Source organism: Balaenoptera ricei, chromosome 2 (genome assembly GCF_028023285.1).
Source record: "Balaenoptera ricei isolate mBalRic1 chromosome 2, mBalRic1.hap2, whole genome shotgun sequence".
NCBI lineage: Eukaryota > Metazoa > Chordata > Mammalia > Artiodactyla > Balaenopteridae > Balaenoptera > Balaenoptera ricei.
In genome coordinates, this window is record NC_082640.1 from 175,445,001 (window position 1) to 175,470,718 (window position 25,718).

At 36.4% G+C, this 25,718-nt stretch overlaps 1 protein-coding gene across 1 annotated transcript in view; it reads right to left on the reverse strand.

Moving 5' to 3' along the window:
* Window positions 1-1,127: 1,127 nt before the first annotated feature.
* The window catches only part of CATSPERB (cation channel sperm associated auxiliary subunit beta), a 138,279-nt gene continuing 113,688 nt past the window's right edge, over window positions 1,128-25,718 (reverse strand). The window contains exons 21-28 of the mRNA XM_059915818.1: window positions 22,716-22,855; window positions 20,348-20,545; window positions 19,497-19,607; window positions 16,094-16,204; window positions 9,583-9,718; window positions 7,051-7,151; window positions 6,274-6,348; window positions 1,128-1,316 (exon numbers count right to left, since the gene is read on the reverse strand). Of these exons, the coding sequence (XP_059771801.1) occupies window positions 1,128-1,316; window positions 6,274-6,348; window positions 7,051-7,151; window positions 9,583-9,718; window positions 16,094-16,204; window positions 19,497-19,607; window positions 20,348-20,545; window positions 22,716-22,855 (1,061 nt within the window). The remainder of the gene's footprint in view (window positions 1,317-6,273; window positions 6,349-7,050; window positions 7,152-9,582; window positions 9,719-16,093; window positions 16,205-19,496; window positions 19,608-20,347; window positions 20,546-22,715; window positions 22,856-25,718) is intronic.

Below are 25,718 nucleotides of genomic sequence, written 5' to 3' on the forward strand. Positions count from 1 at the left end.
AAATGTCCCTTTTTATTATAATTAGACAAAATGGCTTTCTATCACTTACAACCTAACAACAACAGCTAACACTTAGAGTATTCACAGAGCCAGGCACTGTTCTGATTACTTTGCATGTATTAATTCATTTGACCCTCACAACAGCCCTATTAGGTAGGTATTAATATTATCCCCATTTTACAGGTGAAAACACTTAGGCACACAGAAACTAAATAATTTGCTCAGGTCACACATCTAGGAAGTGGCAAACCTGGGACGTCTGGCTCCGGAGTCTAACTGTTGGATCTACCTTGCCCACTATCCTCTCAAAAGAACTTTCATGATACACAGGTACGGCCACGGTTTACAGTTCTCAGAGCTGGGCTCTCCTGGCCGGATGCCTAGGCTCTCCCTATGTTGTCAAGAGCAGTCTGCGGCTCCTCCTGAGCTTTTCCAGGAGGGTGCCACTCTCTGATCTCCAAATGCATTGGCCATCTTCTGACTACCTGGGGGCAGGTGCTCTGAGAGTACACAGAGGTGAATCTTTTGGAATTCTACATGTTGCATGTAGTTCTGTAAATAAGTACCTCACCCAGACCCCGTGTTCGTCCAACCCCACGATGGGGTCACAATTCATTCTCTAGGTGTTACAATCTGGTTTTGAAGTTGCCTCAAGAAACCCAAATGGTTTCATCTTTAATTTCCATGAGGCTCTGAAAGCACACATGCACAGGAGCCTCCTTTATCACCTATCTTTCCCTGGCAGGATTGCATTCTACTCATATTCCAATCTGAAAAGGGCAAGGCCCAGAATGGGCTCCAGTCAACAAAAGCTGAAAAATACAGAAAACCCATTCCACACAGAGATGGTTATCATTTTGTATTTTTCTAAAAACCTCAAGGAAAATCCTCTATTATAAGTGTTGACATAAGAAATTTTCCATGTATTCAAAATAAGAGAATGGAATGGTAAACATGTTGACAAATAGCAATTTGAGTTAAAATGGTAATTCTATAGTATTTTAGCTAGTTTTTACATTAACATTTAAATATATTTTTTTCCAGGAGTTGTCTAATGAAACTCGGAAATAAAGAGAAAATTATGATTACCATTTGTTCACTATTCAGATTTTCAGTCGATGAGCCAGCTAATTACCAGTAATATTTGTTGAATTCATATTGTTTGTCCTCATCAATTTTTTGCATGTATCCCATGGGTGGATGTTATGTATTTGGAACATAAATGCTATAAAAATTAATCCCCCTAGCAGTACAGCTGCTGCGAGGGCAATAAGTGTGTGTCCTGGAAATGGCAGAGGGGCTTCGTCAACATAAATCTGCAACAGAAAAAGCAAAGTCTTTAAGCTTTCTGAACCCAGTAATTCAAAACGCTGAACTTGACATGATTCCCACAGTGGTGGAGACATTGTTAGTCATTTAGCAACATTCCGTCCAGACTGATATAGATATTTAGCTTCCACAAAGCTTACAGTCTCTTGACAATTTGACAGGTGGTGAATTTCCACATGATACACAGGGAATAGGAATTCGATTTATATCCTATTCCTTTATCCTATGTCTTTAGTGGCAGAGGCGGGCAGATAGAACACTTACACAGCAGGAAAACATTCTGTGTTCAGTTACAGAGGAACAGGTAAAGTGCTGTGGGAACATGCTTAGAAGTGCCTAACTGCTTAGCGTTATCAGGTAATGTGCTTCCTGAGCTGGGTCTTGAAGAATAAGAGAAGGAGGAGAAGGTACATTCAAGGTAGAGGGAATAAGCATGGGCTCTTCCAAACTATCCTCTCTTTAGAAATCCTCTGTACAAGTGCTGACATTGGGAAATTTCTGTATATTCAAAATGTTTCCTCTGCCTGAATGGCTAATTAATAAAAACAAGTTCCTGGAGGGGAGACAGGATCATTGACAGAGGCACAGAGTCGTCTTTTTCTCTGAGACTAGAGGCAAAGATGGGTGCCATAGACGTTATAAGTAGAAGTGTGGGCATATGGAGAATAAGGTGGTTCAAGCTTATGTTTTCCCAGTGAAGTAGGAAGGAAGATCATCTTTGGAGGTAGAAGAAAGTAGAGATGAATGAAAACAGGGTGGCAGGAATGTGGGAAAATGTCAGGACAAGATAAAGGATTAAAAAGCTGCTTTAGGGTATAGATCAAGTTAAAGGTATCTCCATCCTCCCAGTGACCTAAGGATGTATCTGGTTTTTAAGAAACAGTCCCATAAGCTATGAATTCTTTTATAATTTCTCTCACATTCATTCTTTCTATTCCACTTTTGTTACTGCTATTGTGAGTTTTAATACCTCACTTTGTATAAATAAGCTCCCCTAACAGCTTTCCATGCTGTCAATTCATGTTGACATAATAACATTGCCAGATTAATCTTTATAAAACATCAGTCTGTCTATAAAATTTTTTTTTAAACAAAGAGAGATTGCTTCATTTGTGACGAGAAGAATCCTGGCTATATAGAACTGGTACCAGAAATGGAGTATTGTAAGCCACAGAATTTAGAAGGTGGCTCTGGCCAAGTGGTGTGGAAAGCAGTGAGAAACTGTGCTTTCCAATCTGGGAAGATAATTATCTTCATGGTAATGGACTAGCCGGTTTAACCATGTCCTATTGTACTTGGAGGCTCAGACAATGTGCCCAATGCTACTGGAATTATTGGGGATTTGATAGACAAATATTACATATTGGATATGATATGCTACTTGTGGTTTTCAATATGGTGCTACAAGATACCAAAAATCTTTCTTTTAAAGGTGGCCCATCAGAGGAGGTTGGATAATTAGCTTTGTAAGAATGATCTAGTCTGTTTGTGGTAAACGAGAGAGACAATTGTGCGCTACCTGTAATCTCAAAACTGAATTTTCTTTTCTATGCTAAAGTTAGGAAGAGCCAGAGGAAACCACCCATTGTAATCATAATCTATCTTTTTTTCTGTTCTGCTTCCTCAGTGTTGGATAACTCCCTCCATAGTCCCAACAGTCCTTGTGGCTGACAGTAGCTCCTGGGGCTGCAAACTTCCTTGTTCAATGTCATTAAGAAAGAGCAAGTCCATGTCCCAGCACTTTGAGCAAAAGTCCTGTGATTCACTCTGTTTGGGCAGGCGTAGGATCATGTGCTCATCCCTGAACACCCCTTTTCAAAAGTGTTTAATAGTTTCTCATTGTTGACAGGAATGTTCCAAAGTTCTCATTCAGACATTCAAGGTCTCCCACAATGGGACCCTAACCTACCCACTTTCTTATATATAACCTTACATTCCAGCCAAATGGATCTACTATTGAAGAGATTGCTTTATGACTTCCTATATCTGTGTCTTTGCTGCTGTTATTCTTTCCACCCAGAATGCCTTCCTTACCCATTTCTGCCTAAAACAAAATTTCAGTCACCTTATCAGAAGATATAAAAATTTCACTTGCTTAAGTCGTCTATTATATTTCTAAGAGTAGAAACCTCTATCACCTGTGAATCCTGTGTTCTCCAGCTAAACTGCTATCTCTAAAGTTCTTGAAAACAGTTTTTTCTTAAATGTTTCCCTCCCAATCTTCTATGATTATCTAAATATTCCATGCCATGTCTAAAAAAAAGTTGAACCCCAGAATCATAAAAGAGTATGTTCTAGACACAATGTCTTTTTATCATCAAAACACTTCAATTTGTACTTCTTTAACGCAAAGAATTCACTTAACCAGAGTGCAGTTATCAAAACCAGGATATTAACTCTGAGACAACGCTATTATCTAATCTCCAGATTTTACTCAAATTTTATCAATGATTCCAATAATGTCCTTTAGAATGAGAGAAAATCCAAGATCATGCTTTGCATTCCATTGTTTCAGGATACTTGCAAAAGTAGATTTCAGGAACCTTTGTCTTTTTCTATTGTTTCTTAATGATTCTCTTCCTTTATTAACTATGCAATCACTTCCTATTTTTCTTGTATTCATTTTCGTGGTTCTTCCTTCATTCCTGAAGCTTTGTTTCTCTCTGTTGACACTTCTTTTTAGCCTGAAGAACTTCCTTAGGCATTTTTTCAAAGAAGTTCTGCCTACAGTGGATTATCTTATTTTTCCTTCATCTGAAAATGACCTTTATTTTCCCCTCATTCCTCAAGGATATTTTCACTAGCTATAGAGTTCTGGGTTGACAGTCCTTCTTCCCTACACTACAACTGTCCCCAGTACATTAAGGATGTTGTACAACTTTCTTTTCTGTGGTTTCTGATGAGAAATCAGCAGTCATTCAAATTGTTGTTCACTTACATGTAGTGTTTTTCTCTGGCTGCTTTCAAGATTTTTCTTTGTCTTTGATTTTTAGTAGTTTGATTATGATTTAGGCATTCAGGTGTAGTGTTTAGGCATGATTTTTTTTTTAAGTTCACTTGTTTGGGATTCATTAAGCTTCTTGAACTTGTCAATTTTGTGTTCACCAAATTTAGGACATTTTCAGCCTTAATTTCTTCAGCTTTTTCTTCTTTTTTTTTCCTGTACTAATCTCTTTTTTCCTCTCCTTCATGGACTCTGGTGACATAAATGTTAGACCTTTTGATACTGTCACATAGATCCTTGAGGCTATTCTTTTTAAAATCTTTTTTCTTCAGGTTGAATTTTTACTGATTTATTTTCAAATTCACTGATTCTTTTCTCTGCAATACCCATTCTGCTATTGAGTCCATCCAGTGATTTTAAAATTTTAAATATTTGTATTTTTCAGTTCTAAAATTTCCATTGGGTTTTTTTTTTTTAAATAGCTTCTATTTCTCTGCTGAGAATTTCTTCCTTTCCCTTTCCATTCATTTCAAAAGTGCTTGCCTTTACCTAGAGCATGGTTATAATAGCTGGTTTAAAATATCTGTCTTGATAATTCCATTTGCTATCATTTGCTGATTGTCTTTTCTTTCCCTGAATTGCTTATATTTTCTTAATTCTTGGTATACTGAGTAACTTTGGATTGTATCCTGGATATTTAAGATATTATGTTTAGAGACTTTGGGTCCTGTTAAAAATTCTCTGGAAAATGTTGAATTTTTTGTCTGTTTCAGCAGTCAATCACACTGGTTGCATTCAGATCACAAGTAATGCCTTACTGTCTGTGGGTATGGCTCCAATGTCTGCTCAGTTTTCAAAAAAAGCCTTAGCTATGCTATCATGTCTTCCTGTCTCCTTTGCCACTTAGGGGAACTTAAGTGGGTGTTTATATTGTCGTTTTATTTTGAAGCCTTTGATAAGCTTCTTTAGGTGTGTTCTACTCGTGTGCTGCTTGGTACTTGCACTAGTACATATACACAATTAGGAATCTCCTCCTCCAGCTCTCTTCTCTTAGGGATTTCCCCCATACTCTCTACTCCTAGAGGCCCTTTTCCTTAGTCCTCTGGGAAGAAAGCTGGGATTCATTAGAGTTTTAGCCTTCTGTACTACTGTGCTGTTCCATGAAACTGGGGCTGACCTTGGGACAAAGAGATGAGAAAAAAGAGAGAAAAATAATGGGGATTTTCTCTCATGCTCCTCATACGACAGATGCTTCTTTTCCTAGGTCTAGTGGGATGGATTTTTTCTCAGGGTCTTAGATGTCTGCACTGCTGCCATGGCACCCGTCACCACAGTTGTGCAGATTCATTTCTGAGGCAGGGCCAGGACAGAAAAAGGAAAAAAGAGAGAGTAAGAGATTTTGTTTTTGATAATGTGGTAACAGTATTTGACAATGAATGAGCCATTAATCAATTTAATCAAATCCTTATTCCTTCCCACCCGCCACAGGCAGCAGATATCACTACATGAATAAACAAAAATGAGTCATTGAACATCATAGGGTGATTTGGAGAGACTGATTTTGGTTTCCAATTCTTTTGGATCTTGACGGCTTTGGGAGTATTTAAGACTCTACCCTTACAATGCAAATAACCAAAGGGAGGGTAATACTGGAAACTAAAGTGTTACAGACATAGGTCTCTGTGGGGAGTTGGCGGGGTGGGGGGTAGTGTCAGAAAACCAAGCTAAATATGGAAGGTGGAGAGGGAACAAAAACAAATACAGGCACTTATTAAAATTTTCCCAGCATTAACTGGTCCTGCAACCTATCAAGGGCCCTAACTTCAGCACTGCTGATAATGTCACCACCAGTCTCCAGGGTCCCCCATCTCCAGGTCTTGTCTATCATACAAATTCTGCCATTTTTTTCTCTTAAGTGTCTCCTGGACGGATGCCTGTCATATTACATCCCCAGCCATCACTCCCTTGGATACCACTGGATACCTGTGCCTTCACTATACCTGAAATTCTTCACCTAAGTTACAAAACGAGACCCCCGGAACAACAGACACTCTGAAGTGAAAGAGCTCAGAGCCCTGTGGAAGAAACACACCAGGCATTAGCAACATTGACATGTATGTTCCTTTAAGTAAAAATATACACTGGGGCCACTTTCCCTACAGATTCTGCATAGAAAAATTCCAACCTCTTTTCTAAGGTTCTTGGGCATATACTTCATGTATCAAAATAAAAATGGAGGGAGAAGGACAAGAGTTAGAAACAGAGGGATTCGATAGCTGACACTTTTTTCTTTTTGAATGAAGAAACAGAAACATAAAATCTAACATGGCCTTGATGAGTACTTTGGGCTAATCCACATATTCATGGTTTTGAGATGTCCCCTAACTTTTATTGGCTTTCACAACAATCACCTAGATTATGTCAACTTGATGTGTTCTTAGGGGCAGCTGAACCCAGAAGACATGTGTCTGTACATGTCCAGGTGAAGATTACTGAGCCCATTTCCCCCTAACTTTTGGAAACACCTTTTCTGCTCCACCTTGATAATCTATTAGTCTTGCATTTTAGCTCAAAAAATGGTAAGTTAATGTTAAATTCAACATTCAGATATCTTTAGAAATATTATAATAGCATCAAGGGAAATGGAGGAAAAATAAACTCCAAATAGCGATGCTATTTCCACCATTCACGGATACCTATCCTTTAAAACTAAAACCAAAGACATACAGGTTTTATGTAAACTCAAAACAGGAAAAATAAAAATGCTGTCAACTTACCTTTATACTTAGGTTGAGGCCTAAAGGATTATACACTGGAGCATGAAGAATCGATTCTAAGTAGTCTTTCATTTTTTTTACATTTTCTGGCACAGTGTGTTCTAAAATTACACAAAGTATATTTTAAGCACATGTATGCTATTTTCTCATTCTGTGTAAAGCTTCTTAAATACAGTAAGGTACAATGAAAGATTCCACTCCATAACATGGCTAAATTATACATAATTTTAGTTCTGCTTGACTCTGTGGAGAATATATTTAGAGGAAATTAGGCCTAGCATCTGACACTGCATCTTCTCAGGGGCATCGTCAAGAAGGATGACCTCTTACCACCTTAATTCATGCTGACCTTTCTTTCCTGCCCTATGCTTATGACTATCCTGACCTGCAGATATTTTGGGTATTTGGCAATGAGATAATTTCAGGACTACCTTAGCAGTTGGTAAATGATTTCCAGTAAGGTAGCAGAGAAGTTCCACAATAAGATCACTTAAATCTTTTCTGAAAGAAGTGATCAGTTACTCCTATCTTCTTGTAATTCTTTCTAAAACCACACATGTAGTGTGGGGGTTAGAAATGGCAGTGGTGTAAAGGTACATGGGATCTAGAGGGGTAAAAAAAAGCTCCGACTGTAGCGTTTGCCAATTTTCAGGGTGTGAATTTTTTTAATTGAAGTATAGTTGATTTACAATGTTATGTTAGTTTCTGGTATATAGCAAAGTAATTCAGTTATATATATATATTTTTATATATATAAATAATTTTTCATATTCTTCTCTAAGTTATTATAGGATATTGAGTATAGTTCCCTGTGCTATACAGTAGGACTTGTTATTTATTTATTTAGTTTGTATACAGTAGTGTGTATCTGCTAATCTCAAACTCCTAATTTATCCCTCTCCCACCTCCTTTCCCCTTTGGTGACCATAAATTTGTTTTCTATGTCTGTGAGTCTGTTTCTGTTTTGTAAATAAGTTCATTTGTGTCATATTCTAGATTCCACACATAAGTGATATCATATGATATTTGTCTTTTTCTTACTTCGCTTAGTATGATAATCTCTAGGTCCATCCACATTGCTGCAAATGGCATTATTTCATTCTTTTTTATAGCTGAGTAATATTCCATTGTGTGTGTGTGTGTATGTGTGTGTATATATATATATATGTCACATCTTCTTCATCCGTCCGTGGACATTTAGCTTGCTTCCATGTCTTGGCTCTTGCAAATAGTGCTGCTATGAAAATAGGGGTGCATGTATCTTTTTGAATTATAGTTTTGTTGGGCTACATGCCCAGGAGTGGGATTGCTGGGTTATATGGTAGTTCTAGTTTTAGGTTTTTAAGGAACCTCCATACTGTTCTCCATAGTGGCTGCACCAATTTTCATTCCCATCAACAGTGTAGGAGGGTTCCCTTTTCTCCATACAGGATGTGAATATCATCATGGCTAATTTTAAGCAATGAATGGTTTAACAACCAGTATGCCATATGCTTGAATATTTAACAATCAGTGCTCAAAAAGAGCAGGCTCCAGCACACCACAGAAAATGAGGATGTTAGTTAAAGCAAAATATTTACTAGTTCTCTTTGCTCAGTTTTTCAATTCAAAAATGCATATGTTGGGCAGAGTAAGACTCTTACTGAATACCAAATGTCTGGATGTTTGATAACATTTGGAAATTTCATTTAACTCTATCTATTGATCTATCAATCTATCTACCTATTTATCTCCTTAAAAGTACACATTCGTGAACAAACACAAATGTGCAACAAAAAATTATATATTTGAGGTAAAACTGAATTGTGGTAGATTTCATTTTACTTACTTAGAAATACTGCTGCATCCTTTCAATTATTTTACCATAAAATATTTAAGAAACTTTTCTCATATAATTAGAAGATAGATCTTATAGATAATGTGGCAACACGTTTTATATCTTCCTTCATAACATTGCAAAAGCAATGAAAGGAGACACCAGACCAACGTGTAGCACAAATTCAATCATTTTTGCTGCTAATCTACATAATGGCTCTGAGTCCAGGTCACTGGAAGTGATGATGAAATAAGTGTGAGACACACAGACATAGAAAACAAACTTATGGTTACCAAAGGGGAAGCAGGTGGAGAGGGGATAAATTAGAAGGTGGGGATTAACATATACACAGTACTATATATAAAATAGGTAACCAACAAGGACCTACTGTATAGCACAGGGAACTCTACTCAATACTTTTTAACAACTTATAAGGGAAAAGAATCTGAAAAAGAATATATATATGTATGTATAACTGAATCACTGTGCTGTACACCTGAAACTAACATGATATTGTAAATCACCTATACTTCAAAAAATAAAAAAAGAAGTGTGAGATGATAGAAGCAGCGTGAACAGCAACATGACAACTGATTCGACTTCTTTTCCAAAGAACTCTCGGCTATCTTTTGTGTAAACAGTTTTGTAAACCACTTCTCTACATAATAACAATAGTACGCATAGCTGTAATAATTGTAGAAGAAAGCAAACCTTACTTAGGTTCCAGTTTTCCCTGTTATTCACTTCAGTCACAGTAACCAGGTATGGAGTTTCCACTGGGATATGTCCATCCTCACTGTAAATTTTCAAAGAAATTGGATATTGTGTAACTGGAAACTTAAAACGAGGAACCTAAAATGCAAATGCCAAGAATGAAAGTAAATTTGGAAAATTCAATACTAACTCTTCATTTCCTGGTAAAGAATGAATAGATGTATTCCCAAGAATTTGTCTATTCTATATGAAATGTGCTTCTGAGGGTTTCTGCCTTCTCAGAGTATAAAAAAAAAAAATCTGTCTTATAGTAGAATCACTGTGAACTCCAAAAGTAGTGCACAAAGACTGTAGTAACAAAACTCATGACTTTCTGTCGGCCTTTTTTCACAGGAATTTGCTATTATGGTATCCACACTTTTTCGGCCAACCCATATACCCTAAGATACTGCATGAACTGGGTCTTGCCCAAATCCCTTAACGGCCCTCTCCCTGCCAGTCATGATCTTTTTTTTTTTTAAATTTAATTTAATTTTATTTATTATTTTAGACAGCAGGTTCTTATTAGTCATCCATTTTATACACATCAGTGTATACATGTCAATCCCAATCTCCCAATTCATCCCACCATCACCACCGCCCCTTGCCACTTTCCCCCCTTGGTGTCCATACTTTTGTTCTCTACATCTGTGTCTCAATTTCTGCCCTGCAAACCGGTTCATCTGTGCCATTCTTCTAGGTTCCACATATATGCGTTAATATACGATATTTGTTTTTCTTTCTGACTTACTTCACTCTGTATGAAAGTCTCTAGATCCATCCACGTCTCTATAAATGACCCAATTTCGTTCCTTTTTATGGCTGAGTAATATTCCAATGTATATATGTACCACAACTTCTTTATCCATTCGTCTGTCGACAGGCATTTAGGTTGCTTCCATGTCCTGGCTATTGTAAATAGTGCTGCAATGAACGTTGGGGTGCATGTGTCTTTTTGAATTATGGTTTTCTCTGGGTATATGCCCAGTAGTGGGATTGCTGGGTCAATATGGTAATTCTACTTTTAGTTTTTTAAGGAATCTCCATACTGTTCTCCATAGTGGCTCTATCAATTTACATTCCCACCAACAGTGCAAGAGAGTTCCCTTTTCTCCACACCCTCTCCAGCATTTGTTGTTTGTAGATTTTCTGATGATGTCCATTCTAACTGGTGTGAGGTGATACCTCATTGTAGTTTTGATTTGCATTTCTCTAATAATTAGTGATGTTGAGCTTTTCATGTGCTTCTTGGCCATCTGTATGTCTTCTTTGGAGAAATGTCTATTTAGGTCTTCTGCTCATTTTTGGATTGGGTTGTTTTTTTAATATTGAGCTGCATGAGCTGTTTATATATTTTGGAGATTAATCCTTTGTCTGTTGATTCATTTGCAAATATTTTCTCGGATTCTGAGGGGTGTCTTTTCGTCTTGTTTATGGTTTCCTTTGCTGTGCAAAAGCTTTTAAGTTTCATTAGATCCCATTTGTTTATTTTTGTTTTTATTTCCATTACTCTAGGAGGTGGATCAAAAAATATCTTGCTGTGATTTATGTCAAAGAGTGTTCTTCCTATGTTTTCCTCTAAGAGTTTTATAGTGTTCGGACTTACATTTAGGTCTCTAATCCATTTTGAGTTTATTTTTGTGTATGGTGTGAGGGAGTGTTCTAATTTCATTCTTTTACTTGTAGCTGTCCAGTTTTCCCAGCACCACTTATTGAAGAGACTGTCTTTTCTCCATTGTATATCCTTGCCTCCTTTGTCATAGATTAGTTGACCACAGGTGCTTGGGTTTATCTCTGGGCTTTCTATCTTGTTCCATTGATCTATATTTCTGTTTTTGTGCCAGTACCATATTGTCTTGATTACTGTAGCTTTGTAGTATAGTCTGAAGTCAGGGAGTCTGATTCCTCCAGCTCCGCTTTTTTCCCTCAAGACTGCTTTGGCTATTCAGGGTCTTTCGTGTCTCCATACAAATTTTAAGATTTTTTGTTCTAGTTCTGTAAAAAATGCCATTGGTAATTTGATAGGGATTGCATTGAATCTGTAGATTGCTTTGGGTAGTATACTCATTTTCACAATATTGATTCTTCCAATCTAAGAACATGGTATATCTCTCCCTCTGTTGGTATCATCTTTAATTTCTTTCATCAGTGTCTTATAGTTTTCTGCATACAGGTCTTTTGTTTCCCTAGGTAGGTTTATTCCTAGGTATTTTATTCTTTTTGTTGCAGTGGTAAATGGGAGTGTTCCCTTAATTTCTCTTTCAGATTTTTCATCATTAGTATATAGGAATGCAAGAGATTTCTGTGCATTAATTTTGTATCCTGCAACTTTACCAAATTCATTGATTAGCTCTGGTAGTTTTCTGGTGGCATCTTTAGGATTCTCTATGTATAGTATCATGTCATCTGCAAACAGTGACAGTTTTACTTCTTCTTTTCCAATTTGTATTCCTTTTATTTCTTTTTCTTCTCTGATTGCTGAGGCTAGGACTTCTAAAACTATGCTGAATAATAGTGGTGAGCGTGGACATCTTTTTCTTGTTCCTGATCTTAGAGGAAATGCTTGCAATTTTTCACCATTGAGAATGATGTTTGCTGTGGGTTTGTCGTATATGGCCTTTATTATGTTGAGGCAGGTTCCCTCTATGCCTACTTTCTGGAGAGTTTTTTTTTTTTTTTTTTTTAACATAAATGGGTGTTGAATTTTGTCAAAAGCTTTTTCTGCATCTATTGAGATGATCATATGGGTTTTATTCTTCAATTTGTTAATATGGTGTATCACATTGATTGATTTGCATATATTGAAGAATCCTTGCATCCCTGGGATAAATCCCACTTGTCCTTGGTGTATGATCCTTTCAATGTGTTGTTGGATTCTGTTTGCTAGTATTTTGTTGAGGATATCTGCATCTATATTCATCAGTGATATTGGTCTGTAATTTTCTTTTTTTGTAGTATCTTTGTCTGATTTTGGTATCGGGGTGATGGTGGCCTCATAGAATGAGTTTGGGAGTGTTCCTTCCTCTGCAATTTTTTGGAAGAGTTTGAGAAGGATGGGTGCTAGCTCTTCTCTAAATGTTTGATAGAATTCACCTGTGAAGCCATCTGGTCCTGGACTTTTGTTTGTTGGAAGATTTTTAATCACAGTTTCAATTTCATTACTTGTAACTGGTCTGTTCATATTTTCTATTTCTTCCTGGTTCAGTCTTGGAAGGTTATACCTTTCTAAGAATTTGTCCATTTCTTCCAGGTTGTCCATTTTATTGGCATAGAGTTGCTTGTAGTAGTCTCTTAGGATGCTTTGTATTTCTGTGGTGCCTGTTGTAACTTCTCCTTTTTCATCTCTAATTTTATTGATTTGAGTCCTCTCCCTCTTTTTCTTGATGAGTCTGGCTAATGGTTTATCAATTTTGTTTATCTTCTCAAAGAAGCAGCTTTTAGTTTTATTGATCTTTGCTATTGTTTTCTTTGTTTCTATTTCATTTATTTCTGCTCTGATCTTTATGATTTCTTTCCTTCTGCTAACTTTGGGTTTTGTTTGTTCTTCTTTCTCTAGTTCCTTTAGGTGTAAGGTTAGATTGTTTACTTGAGATTTTTCTTGTTTCTTGAGTTAGGCTTGTAGAGCTATAATCTTCCCTCTTAGAACTGCTTTTGCTGCATCCCATAGGTTTTGGAATGTCGTGTTTTCATTGTCACTTGTCTCTATGTATTTTTTGATTTCCTCTTTGATTTCTTCAGTGATCTCTTGGTTATTTAGTAACGTATTGTTTAGCCTCCATGTGTTTGTGTATTTTCCGTTTTTTCCCCTGTAATTGATTTCTAATCTCATAGCATTGTGGTCAGAAAAGATGCTTGATATGACTTCAATTTTCTTAAATTTACTCAGGCTTGATTTGTGACCCAAGATGTGATCTATCCTGGAGAATGTTCTGTGCGCACTTGAGAAGAACGTGTAATCTGCTGTTTTGAGATGGAATGTCCTATAAATATCGATTAAATCTATCTGGTCTATTGTGTCATTTAAAGCTTGTGTTTCCTTAGTAATTTTCTGTTTGGATGATCTGTCCATTGGTGTAGGTGAGGTGTTAAAATCCCCCACTATTATTGTGTTACTGCTGTTTTCCTCTTTTAGAGCTGTTAGCAGTTGCCTTATGTATTGAGGTGCTCCTATGTTGGGTGCATATATATTTATAATTGTTATATCTTCTTCTTCTTCGATTGATCCCTTTATCATTATGTAGTGTCCTTCCTTGTCTCTTGTAACATTCTTCATTTTAAAGTCTGTTTTATCTGATATGAGAATTGCTACTCCAGCTTTCTTTTGATTTCCATTTGCATGGAATATCTTTTTCCATCCCCTCACTTTCAGTCTGTATGTGTCCCTAGGTCTGAAGTGGGTCTCTTGTAGACAGCATATAGATGGGTATTGTTTTTGTATCCATTCAGCAAGCCTGTGTCTTTTGGTTGGAGCATTTAATCCATTCACGTTTAAGGTAATTATCAATATGTATGTTCCTATGACCATTTTATTAATTGTTTTGGGTTTGTTTTTGCAGGTCCTTTTCTTCTCTTGTGTTTCCCACTTAGAGAAGTTCCTTTAGCGTTTGTTGTAGAGCTGGTCTGGTGGTGCTGAATTCTCTTAGCTTTTGCTTGTCTGTAAAGCTTTTGATTTCTCCATCAAATCTGAATGAGATCCTTGCCGAGTAGAGTAATCTTGGTTTTAGGTTCTTCCCTTTCATCACTTTAAGTATATCATGCCACTCCCTTCTGGCTTGTAGAGTTTCTGCTGAGCAATCAGCTGTTAACCTTATGGGCATTCCCTTGTATGTTATTTGTCATTTTTCCCTTGCTGCTTTCAATAATTTTTCTTTGTCTTTAATTTTTGCCAATTTGATTACTATGTGTTTCAGCGTGTTTCTCCTTGGGTTTATCCTGTATGGGACCTGCTGTGCTTCCTGGACTTGGGTGGCTATTTCCTTTCCCATGTTAGGGAAGTTTTTGACTATAATCTCTTCAAATATTTTCTCGGGTCCTTTCTCTCTCTCTTCACCTTCTGGGACCCCTATAATGCAACTATTGTTGTGTTTAATGTTGTCCCAGAGGTCTCTTAGGCTGTCTTCATTTCTTTTCATTCTTTTCTCTTTATTCTGTTCCATGGCAGTGAATTCCACCATTCTGTCTTCCAGGTCACTTATCCATTCTTCTGCCTCAGTTATTCTGCTATTGATTCCTTCTAGTGTATTTTTCATTTCAGTTATTGTATTGTTCATCTCTGTTTGTTTGTTCTTTAATTCTTCTAGGTCTTTGTTAAACATTTCTTGCATCTTCTTGATCTTTGCCTCCATTGTTTTTCCGAGGTCCTGGATCATCTTCACTATCATTATTCTGAATTCTTTTTCTGGAAGGTTGCCTATCTCCACTTCATTTAGTTGTTTTTCTGGGGTTTTATCTCGTTCCTTCATCTGGTACATAGCCCTCTGTCTTTTCATCTTGTCTATCTTTCTGTGAATGTGGTTTTTGTTCCACAGGTTGCAGGATTGTAGTTCTTCTTGCTTTTGCTGGCTGCTCTCCCAGTCATGATCTTTCAACCACACTCATTAAACTCAGGCTCTGGAGTTCAAATCTAGCTCCATCACATATTAATGATGTGGTCTTTGGCAAATTACCAGGCTTCTCTGTGCCTCAAATGAAATGAGACAAGTTATGGAGAAGCCTTAGAGCAGTACATGGTAGACAGTAAATGCTCAAGAAATACTGGAATTCAGCAAGGGTGGAGTTGTGGAGGTATACAATAGCAACCCTCATAGTTTATTGACTGTTGACTCTATGCCCAATATTATAGTAAGCGATTTTATCTTTGTATAAAGTAATTTAAAATAATGCCATATACAGTCCAACAAGGCCTTTGAAATAGATCTACTTGAAAGTTATACAAAGTGCACAGGTAAGTCAGCTAATGCAGATACCAACATCAACTTGATATATGTCTGAATGTTTGGAGCCTAACAGAATGAAGTATTTGACACAGAACCCATTCTCTTAACCAACATATTATACTGTCTTCTATTTTGTCACTAGTACCTTGAGCTTTAAGTCCTATGTTCTCAGAGCCTGATACATGTTTGATAGTCAATACTTTTTTAAGTGAATCAATATTCACCATAATCTAGTGTAACGTTTGACAGGTTATACATTGTTTTCATATAGATATAAGCATGTGTGTGTGTGTATCTTTATAAGAACCTGTGAAATGAACAAGGCAATGCAGATATTATTCTATTCTACAGATGAGGTTAATTACCATGTCTGGGGACATTTAAATTCAAATATTTTTAGCTCTATGTCATATTTAATTCTATGTCATAATAAAACAGTATTTCTATGTCTTAGTTTTCATGTTTAACCAAAATGTGCATTTCAAAATCTTATTAATATGAAAATACTCTGTCCTCAGGAAATTAAAGATTATCTTACCTTTTCTCTGCAGTCTGAGAAAGCAACAGCATGTGAAAACTTCTGATCATTTGTGCAATTACACTCCTCCCGAGTAGACACATTTGCACACTGTTTGAATTTACCAGATTTCTGCAAATAGAATTAAAATAGGTTGATGTGCTTTTTTTGGTGGCAGGATTTCTGCAAACTGAGTAAATGTGCAATAAATATTTGTTGCCTGAATGAATAAAATCCCTGAGAAGTTAAAAAGGGAAAAAATCCATTAATAACAAGGTAAAAGCACAGTATTTCTGAATTTTGTCTCCTTGCTTGGAATGAACCCAAGTATCACTCAGCTGCTTGCCAGTTTACCTCAGGGCCATTGATAGTCAACATGCATGGGACCCAGAAAGCCTGTGTCTTTCTGAATGCAGTAATTAAGATGCCCACCTCCATCGCTGGCATGGAAACTGAGACCTAAAAGAACAGACTTGATATGATGGGCTGCCGACTATGGATACTCTCCAAACCTACTATTTTGTACTTATCTCTCCTCATAGCAGTCACTAAGGCTGTTTAAAATCTCCACTATAACCATCCACTTGTCATTCATTTCTTCATTTGATCACTCTTGCTAGAGATTGGTTTATTCGTTTTTTCAAAGAACTGGCTTTTGATTTTGATAATCAACTCTATTTCTAAAAACGTTATTCTTCTTTCTACTTCTTTTAAGATTACCATTCTCGTCCTCATTGCTTCTTTTTTTCTTCTTTTTATTGAGATAACATTTACCATTTTCAAATGTACAATGCAGTGGGTTTTAGTATACTCACAATGTTATTCAGTCATCACCACTATCTAATTTCAGAACTAATTTGCTGCTTAGTTAGGTTCATTCAGCTCTTCCAATCTTTTGAGCTGTTTCACGATTACATTTTAAATTTCTGACATCTTTTTTGTGTGTGTGATGTCTGTCTCCAATTTTTTTTTCATGGTTGCAATATGACTGAAACTGTTCTGAAATAATTATTTTGCTTATTCTAAAGTTTGCTTGTATTTATGATACTGTTTTCCAAGGCATGAGTTTTTTAGTTGTTTAGATTTATGCTTCTTTTTTATTGTGGACGTTTTCTTCAAATATTTGGTGTTTTACAGTTGTCTGCTTATCCTTGGAGAGTCTAACTGCCAACTCTGTATCTGGAATGACATCACACATGATTGCCTAGTAAGGGGATGATGCCAGCATAACAAGAAGTCACAGTGTTGGTTCAGATGTACTTTTTTTCCCAGCTGTTATATTTTGAGGTGATCAGAGGCAGAATTACATAAATTTTGAGCAGTCTGCTCCACTAGATGATGCTATTTAATTTGTGTAACTTTTAAAGCTTATTCTCCCCCATTAAAGATCCACGAAGATGTCATGTTTATCTTGTTCACTGTTGTCTCCCCAGAGAATATCTGTTTGTACAGTGTCTGATAACTCTGGAAATGCTGAAATTAACATTTGTTGAATGTATAAAAGGTGCCCCCCCAAAACCTGTTATTTACTTATGTGTAAATTAGATACATTTCCTATTCAACTCCCAAGAAACTCCAGAAGAAAAAAAAAATCCAAACGAAGGATTTCCATGTAAATATATTAAACTCATATTTCAATAGAGGAGGCTTGCATCTAGTGACATATCAGACTTTATCTTTGGAAGAAACTGCAACTGAAGAATTCAGTATTTGAGTTGCTCATTGCCTGGAGCAGAGCTGCTTACCCTGAAATCCAAGATTCAACAAGAAGTCAACCTCGTGTGTGTGTGTCTCTGTAATCATATGTGTATAAATGTGTATTATTCGTTTGTTGAACAATTTTTAAGCACTCCCTATGTCGGGCACTTTTCTGGGTACTAAAGATATTGTAGAGAATAAAATAGATTAAAAAAAACCCCAAAATAACCCTGCTTTATGTAGCTTACCTTTTAATGAAATACAATAAATAAATGGGTAAAATATGTAAAATTGTAAAAGTGCAGTGAAGAAAAATAAGGCAGGGAAGGGGGACAGGAGTGGGCATCAGTGGAGGTGGAGGTTACAGTTCTAAATAGAGTGGCCAAGGAAGGTCTCACAATGATGGTGACATTTAAGCAAAAATCTGAAGATGGTGATGGAATGCGCTATGTGATATCTGGCACATTCCAGACAGAGGACATTTTTGAAACTTAAAGACCCTGAGGTGGAAATAGGTCTGGTATACTTGAAGAACAGCAAGGAGGCCAATGTGTGCAGAACAGAGTGACCTGCGGGAAATCAGGTCAGATGTGAAGCCAAGGCTGAACCACAGAGGACCTTATAAACCATTGTAAGAATTTGGCTTTTACTCTGAATGAGATGGGAAGATGATGAAGAATTTTGAATAAAAGAAACAACCATTTTCTGTCTTTGTGTGTGTGTGTATGTTCATGAATGCATATGAATGTCTGCTTGTCCATATGTATATGCAGTTAGGTGCGTTTTTCTCGAGAGAGATGTTACAGGTATCTGTGAGGTTTCCTTGGGAAGCCACCCCATGATGTACTTTTCTTTTTTTAAAAAAAGTATTTATTTATTTATTTATTTTGGCTGCACTGGGTCTTTATTGCGGCACGCGGGATCTTTAGTTACATATGCATGTGGGCTTCTTAGTTGCGGCATGCATGCAGGACCTAGTTCCCCTGATTAGGGATCAAACCCAGGCCCCCTGCATTGGGAGCTTGGAGTCTTAACCACTGGACCACCAGGGAAGTCCTGATGTATTTTTCTTTTGAGTCTAATGGTTTCTCTCTGTTCTACCTTGCTCACCCTGACTCCAGAGAGGCAGAGTGCTGCTGGGGTTTGGTTATTTTCTAGGCGGATCCTCGGCAGTTCAAATGAGTCTATGTTGGAGCAAACACTCTTCTCTCCTTTTGGACATCATTCCTTTCACAGAGCTGTGAGATGGGTCTGAGGCCCCTTTCATTTAAAAAACGATGTTCTCACTCTACCTATGCTCTTTGAAATTCAAATGGGAGCTAGGGAGAGGTCAAGGGGAAAGAGTCCATTTAGACCTCTTGGTTCCAAAACTGTATCCAGGAGTAGCAGTAAGAGAACAAAAGGCTAAAGAAGTAGTAGGAGGAACAGGGATAGCAGTATTATTATTATTATTATTATTATTAGTAGTAGTAGTAGTAGTAGTAGTAGTAATAGTAGTAGTAGTAGTAATGAGGGAGGAGGAGAGGGAAGGGGAGGGGGAGGAGATGGAGCGGGGAAGGGGAGAGGGAAGGTGAGGAGGAGAAAAAGTAGTGATGTTATCAGGGCGGATTATGCTTAATGCACCTTCTCATTTAATCTCCACAGCTAGGTCTGTCCATCTGTAATTTTACTGAATGATTTCTTGAATTCAAATGAATACTAGTATATCTACAGAAAAAATATTTACCTTTGACTTGTGAAATAGATTTCTTGGTATGGGTTTGCTAGGATCTGCATGATAAAAATTATCTGTAAGTGGAATAGCTATTCCCATATTAGAGGGAGGCCTGTAGTTTATCTGAAAATGATTAAACAAAGTTAGTGTAAAGTTCATTATTATTTACTAAGTCTTTCATTTAAAAATCTTGATTTTCTAGAAAAGCATTCAAAACAAATATTTCACTTTCAGCTCCTGGTATTTAAGTAAATTTCTCTTTCTCCAGCACTCCCTCAACCCATGGTAATACAACTTGGACCGTGTAAATAAGTGAAAAAAGTTTTAGAACCTAAAGTAGCTGTCATAAAGTCAATGCAATAAAGTTTAAACACCTTATAAAGAGGCTTAGTGACATATTTAGTAAATAATTCTTCAAGTTTGGTTTTTTTTTTTGTCACAAAGAAAATTATAAGTAATAAGTTAACAAAGATATTTTTAAAAGAGTCACAGAGTCTGACAAGGCAAAAATTAAAATTGTTATTACATTGAAACGGGACCTGTAAGATATATCAGCTCAGGATGAGAATGAGTCAACTTAAGGGCAAATAACTGTATATATTGTGAAAGCCCAAGATTATGCCACCATAATATAGCATAAAACGTGATATTAATAATGATAAGACTAAGTTACCAAGAAAAATCATTATTTCAGAAAGTTTTCACATTTTAGTCATCATATCTTCAAAACGACATGAGGATTGAAAAATAACTGGGTTGTTTTGAGCATTTCAGGAAAGAAATGCTAAGACCGAATGGCCAGCCGATCATACAAAAGTAATCTATCACTGGTACCCTTCAAACAATCTGCTTAGGTTTCTTACTGGCAAAACTTTGATCATATTAAAACCCTGACTGTCCATGTGAACTCCACTGATCCAGTCCTCCAATGGGATAATTTCACTAGGAATGTGATGCATAGACTTGAGATAACTACAGCTGCTTCTCAACGTTGGCACGAATGTTGTAACAAGACACTCAGTCGATGCTCCCCAGACAATAAACGCCAGTGAAGTTGAACCCTGGAAATATCCAAATAAATGAAGGTTATTTAAAGTAACTGTTATCGGCTGAACTGTGTCTACTCCATATGTTGAGGTCTTAACCTCCAGTATCTCAGAATGTGATTGTATTTGGAGATAAGGCCTTTAAAGAGGCAAAAGTTAAGATGAGATCATTAGGGTAGGCTCTAATCCAATATGATGAGTGTCATATAACAACAGGAAATTTGAAAACAGACACACACAGAGGGAAGACCATGTGAAGACACAGGGAGAAGACAGCCATGTGCAGACCAAGGAGAGAGGCCTTAGAAGAAACCAACCCGTCCAGTGCCTTGATCTTGGCTTCTAGCCTCTGGAACTGTGAGAAAATAAATTTCTGTTGTTTAAGCCACTCAGTCCATAGTATTTTGTTATGGCAGCCCTGGCAAACTAGCACAGTACCCAAGTAAAGAATACAGAAAATGAAAATGAAAAGAAATAGAAAAAGAATGATAATAGAAAACAGAAATAGAGTCATAAGTTTGATCATAACAATCTGTTTGAGGATAAATCTTAACAGAAGAAATATTCTTTTCCAGGAAGAAATACATTCCAATCTAATTGCCTGTGGGTGACATTTGGAAATGAGCAAGGATTAAGTGTTTATTATTAAATAAACACTATTATTGGATGTAGTTGGACGTAAATCCAACTTAGAATGGCAAGGCTTCCCTCATTCATTGATAAGCATTGACATTTGCTTGGATAATACGAGTAAAATAACTTCCATTGGTATACATTTTGAAAAGAAGATACTCACTTAGCAATCACTGTATTTCACAAAGATATGTTTTTAGTAGAAATTTATGTACAAAAACCATATTTGAACCTTGCATGATATTAAACATTAACAAAATTTGATAAATTCTGTTTGAAATTTTTAAGTACTTCTTGAAATTAAAAAATGTAGAAATACTAATAATTATACTGATATAGTAGACTCTAGTAGTTTTGCCCCCATCTCTATACTCTGTAAGCCATTAAAAATAATCTATTTTTAATGATTTTTTGCTAAAACACATTGAACCAGAATTTAAGCAGGGTTCTACTATTAAAGGAAATTTGGGGTGGGTGGAGGGGGGTGACACAAGTTCAATAAGAAATAAGGAAGTAAACAGAAAAATCTAGAATACTGGAGATTCTACAACATAACTGACTCAATTGCTACAATTCAATGGCAGGGGAAGAAAATGGAGTCATACCTACCTTAAACTAAAAGAAACTTAAGAGATTAATAAATAACCACATACTGTGTGACTCTTGTTTCGATCCCAATTCAAACAAACCAACCCAAAACTCTTTATTTTTTTGAGAAAATTGGGGGAATTTGATTATGAACTGGGTTTTATAGGATACCAAAAAAAAATTCATTCAAAAAATTTCAGGGATGATAACGGCATTCTTGTTATGTGAGAGATAATACACATATTTTTTGGAGATATGTATGGAAGCATATAGGAGTGAAATGACATAATGTCTGCTATTCATTTAAAAGTATGTCAGAATATAAACCAAAAAAAATTAAATAGAGATGATAAAACAGAAGTATCAAAACCTTGACTATTGTTTAATTTGAGAAATAGGTATATGGAAATTCTTCTTTTGTCTATATCTGAAAATTTTCATGATAAACAGATTGTAGAATTTGCAGAAAAATATTTATTGACATAAAAGGATTAAACTATATAATTAAGTGGAAGGAGCAAATTTTTAAAAATGTATGTACAATGCTCTCCCAGTTTTAGGGGGAAAAAAAGGAAAATACTATAAATTCATAGTGATTGAGCATTTTCTATGTGCCAGACATTGTTTTAGATGGCCTACCTGAATTATCACATTTAATTCTCAAAACAATCCTATGAGGTAGGTATTATTAGTATCACTTCCATTTTATAGATGAGGAAACTTAAAGTAACTTTCCTAAGCTCACAAAAACAGTACCAGCAGTGAAAACTAACTCAGGTAGTCTTTTCCAGAGCTCACTTTTTAAATCTCTATCACATACAGCCTTTTCATAATTCCCAAAATGTTAAAAGTGTTTAGTCATCCTTGATAGGTAGGATTATGCATAATTTTTCCTTTTTCTTAGCTTATATTCTAAATTTTCTATAATCAATAGATATTTTTTAATAATTAAAGAAAAACTTACTTGACGTAAAGTTTTGCTGGCTGCAGAAATTTCCATTAGATAACTATCAGTGCCATCAAAATAGCCTTCAACTTTAACTTCCAACAAATTTGGGTTTCCAACGACTACTTTCAGTAGTGGGATTTCAAGTGTTTGAACACCTTTGGAAACAAAGCCAAGAGTGAACATGAAATCATGAAAATTTTAAGCAATTTCATAATGACTGGCTGATCAGAATTCTAGAACATCTACAGAATCTATTTATACAGAGTTATCTTTAATGGTTCTTAGAAAAATTTAACTTTGCAAATATTTTCTCCTAATTTTTTTCAAAGAAATATTGCTCCCCTCCACCCCTCATTCCTCAGTCAGGTTCTCGAAGGCAGTCACTTGGATAGTCTTGGTCACACTGAGTTGGCTAACTCAGTAGAGAAACTGAGAATACACGCTCAATTTAAAGGGCTGTCAATCAGTTGCTGCCAAGAGAAAAACCCTAGGCAGTTAACACAATATGTCATTAGGCCACTTCCTGCCTTCAGAGCTACTGTTTGCAATCTCTCCATACTGAGAAATTTAATGGAAAGAGAGATTTGAAAGACCATGTAATCTAACTGCCATCTTTACTAATAAGTAAATCAGAGCTGAGTAGTAAATAAGTTGCCTCAAGTCTCAGCTCTAGCAGTTTCCCTTAAATCAAAGTGATCTGGCCAGTGCTTCCTAAACTATAACTGGGGATTTTGTTAGAATGCCAATTCTGACTTAACAGTTCTGAGGAGGGGGCTGAGATTCCACATCCTGTCCCCTTCATACCTTTATTGAGGTATACTGACAAATAAAATTGTATATTTTTAAAGTGTATAATGTGGAGATTTGTTGTACTTATACATTGTGAAATGATTACCACAATTAAGTTAATTAATACAGCCACCACCCCACATTGTGTGTGTGTGTGTGGTGGGAACACTTAAGATCTACTCTTTTAGCAAATTTCAACTATACAGTACAGTGTTATTAACTATAGCTATCGTGCTATGTATTATATCCCCAAGACATTTATTTTATAACTGGAAGTTTGTACTCTTTGACCAACATCTGCCCATTTTCTCCATCCCCCAGCCCCTGGCAACCAGCACTCTATTTCTATGAGTTAGGCATTTTTTTTTTTTAAGATTCCACATATGAGTGAGATCACACACTACTTGTCTTTCTCTGGCTTATTTCACTCAGCATAATGTCTTCCAGTTTCATCCATGTTGTTCATCCTTCTTTTTTATGGCTGTATAATATTTCTTTGTGCATATATACCACATTTCTTTATCCATTCATCTGTTGAAGGACCCTTACATTGTTTCCATAACTGGGCTATTGTGAGTAATGCTGCAATGAAAGTGGGAGTACAGATACCTCTTCAAGATACTGATTTTGTTTCCTTTAGATATATACCGAGAAGTGGGATTGCTAGATCATATGGTAGCTCTATTGTTAACTTTTTTGAGAAACTTCCACACTATTTTTCATAGTGACTGAACAAATTTATATTCCTACCAAGAGTGCAAAAGGGTTCCCTTTACTCCACATCCTCACCAGCACTTAACTATCTCTTGTCTATTTGATAACAGCCATTCTAACAGGTGTGAAGCGATATCTCATTATAGTTTGTTTTTTTTCTTTTTTTAACATCTTTATTGGAGTATAATTGCTTTACAATGGTGTGTTACTTTCTGCTTTATAACAAAGTGAATCAGTTATACATATACATATGTTCCCATATCTCTTCCCTCTTGCATCTCCCTCCCTCCCACCCTCCCTATCCCACCCCTCTAGGTGGTCACAAAGCACCGAGCTGATCTCCCTGTGCTATGCGGCTGCTTCCCACTAGCTATCTATTTTACATTTGGTAGTGTATATATGTCCATGCCACTCTCTCACCCTGTCACATCTTACCCCTCCCCCTCCCCATATCCTCAACTCCATTCTCTAGTAGATGTGTGTCTTTATTCCCGTCTTGACACTAGGTTCTTCATGACCTTATTTTTTTTCTTTTTTCCTTAGATTCCATAAATATGTGTTAGCATATTGTATTTGTTTTTCTCTTTCTGACTTACTTCACTCTGTATGACAGACTTTAACTCCATCCACCTCACTACAAATACCTCCATTTCGTTTCTTATTATGGCTGAGTAATATTCCATTGTATATATGTGCCACATCTTCTTTATCCATTCATCCGATGATGGACACTTAGGTTGCTTCCATGTCCTGGCTATTGTAAATAGAGCTGCAATGAACATTTTGGTACATGACTCTTTTTGAATTATGGTTTTCTCAGGGTATATGTCCAGTAGTGGGATTGCTGGGTTGTATGGTAGTTCTATTTTTAGTTTTTTAAGGAACCTCCATACTGTTCTACATAGTGGCTGTATCAATTTACATTCCCACCAACAGTGCAAGAGGGTTCCCTTTTCTCCACACCCTCTCTAGCATTTATTGTTTCTAGATTTTTTGATGATGGCCATTCTGACCGGTGTGAGATGATATCTCATTGTAGTTTTGATTTGCATTTCTCTAATGATTAATGATGTTGAGCATTCTTTCATGTGTCTGTTGGCAATCTGTATATCTTCTTTGGAGAAATGTCTATTTAGGTCTTCTGCCAATTTTTGGATTGGGTTGTTTGTTTTTTTGTTATTGAGCTGCATGAGCTGCTTGTAAATCTTGGAGATTAATCCTTTGTCAGTTGCTTCATTTGCAAGTATTTTCTTCCATTCTGAGGGTTGTCTTTTGGTCTTGTTTATGGTTTCCTTTGCTGTGCAAAAGCTTTTAAGTTTCATTAGGTCCCATTTGTTTATTTGTGTTTTTATTTCCATTTCTCTAGGAGCTGGGTCAAAAAGGATCTTGCTGTGATTTATGTCATAGAGTGTTCTGCCTATGTTTTCCTCTAAGAGTTTGATAGTGTCTGGCCTTACATTTAGGTCTTTAATCCATTTTGAGTTTATTTTTGTGTATGGTGTTAGGGAGTGTTCT